Source organism: Panthera uncia, assembly GCF_023721935.1.
Source record: "Panthera uncia isolate 11264 chromosome C1 unlocalized genomic scaffold, Puncia_PCG_1.0 HiC_scaffold_4, whole genome shotgun sequence".
In the NCBI taxonomy this organism is placed as follows: Eukaryota; Metazoa; Chordata; class Mammalia; order Carnivora; family Felidae; genus Panthera; species Panthera uncia.
This window is the reverse complement of record NW_026057585.1, coordinates 289,899-290,765: the sequence shown is the minus strand read 5'-3', so window position 1 is coordinate 290,765 and position 867 is coordinate 289,899. Positions and strand designations below refer to the sequence as shown.

The following is an 867-nucleotide window of genomic DNA, read 5'->3' as shown; positions in this document are numbered from 1 at the left end:
AAGTTTCTTGATGCAAAGTTATGTCTTGTTTCACTTACCTACTCTCAGTATTAATTATTTTTCTATTGGGTTCTCACTCATAATAATAATATCTTTCTAACTGACCAAATCCCAACTGTTTTGAATTATCACTTGAATGACCGTATGTTCGTGACTGCATATTACTGTCTGATATATTGGATGTTATAAATTCATCTCCAGAGTGAGGTCTGTTCCTGAATGGCATATTGGTGTAATCATAACTTACACGACCATACTGAGACTGTCCAAAATCTGAATCAGACTTCCTGCAATTTTCTCTCTGCCCTGGAAGAGACACTGATTTCTGGTAGAAATAAAACCCTGAGTTTTCAGAACTGCCATGTACATTGTCATGTTGTCTTCTTTGACTGGAACTGGACCGTTCCTGGACTGACCCTGACTGAGTATCTGAGTCTTCTGATTGTCCTTCACTGTCACTGGCCTGACCGGTTCTGGATCCCTGGTGTCTGCTGTTACCAGATCCAGAAGAGCTTTGTCCACGTCCAGCACCCGAATGTCTGGAGCTGTCGTCTAACTGCCGAAGGTGACGCCCTTGCGTTTCCCTGGTGGTGGATCCTGGCTCTAGGTGGGCAGAGTCTGACTGCCCACGAGAGGCCATCTGCCCTTGACGGGACCCTGAGTGCCCGGATCTGTCTCCTGACTGCTGGTGGTGGCGCCCTTGCGTTTCCCTGGTGGTGGATCCTGACTCTCGGTGGGCAGAGTCTGATCTCCCATGGGAGGCTGTCTGCCCTTGATGGGACCCTGAGTGCCCGGATCTGTCTCCTGACTGCTGATGGTGGCGCCCTTGCCTTTCCTTGGTGGTGGATCCTAACTCTCGGTGGGCGG

General features: G+C 49.0%; 1 protein-coding gene across 1 annotated transcript in view; it reads right to left on the bottom strand.

Moving 5' to 3' along the window:
* Positions 1–603: 603 nt before the first annotated feature.
* The window catches only part of LOC125913328 (filaggrin-2-like), a 68,811-nt gene continuing 68,547 nt past the window's right edge, over positions 604–867 (bottom strand). The window contains exon 7 of the mRNA XM_049618403.1: positions 604–849. Within this exon, the coding sequence (XP_049474360.1) occupies positions 604–849 (246 nt within the window). The remainder of the gene's footprint in view (positions 850–867) is intronic.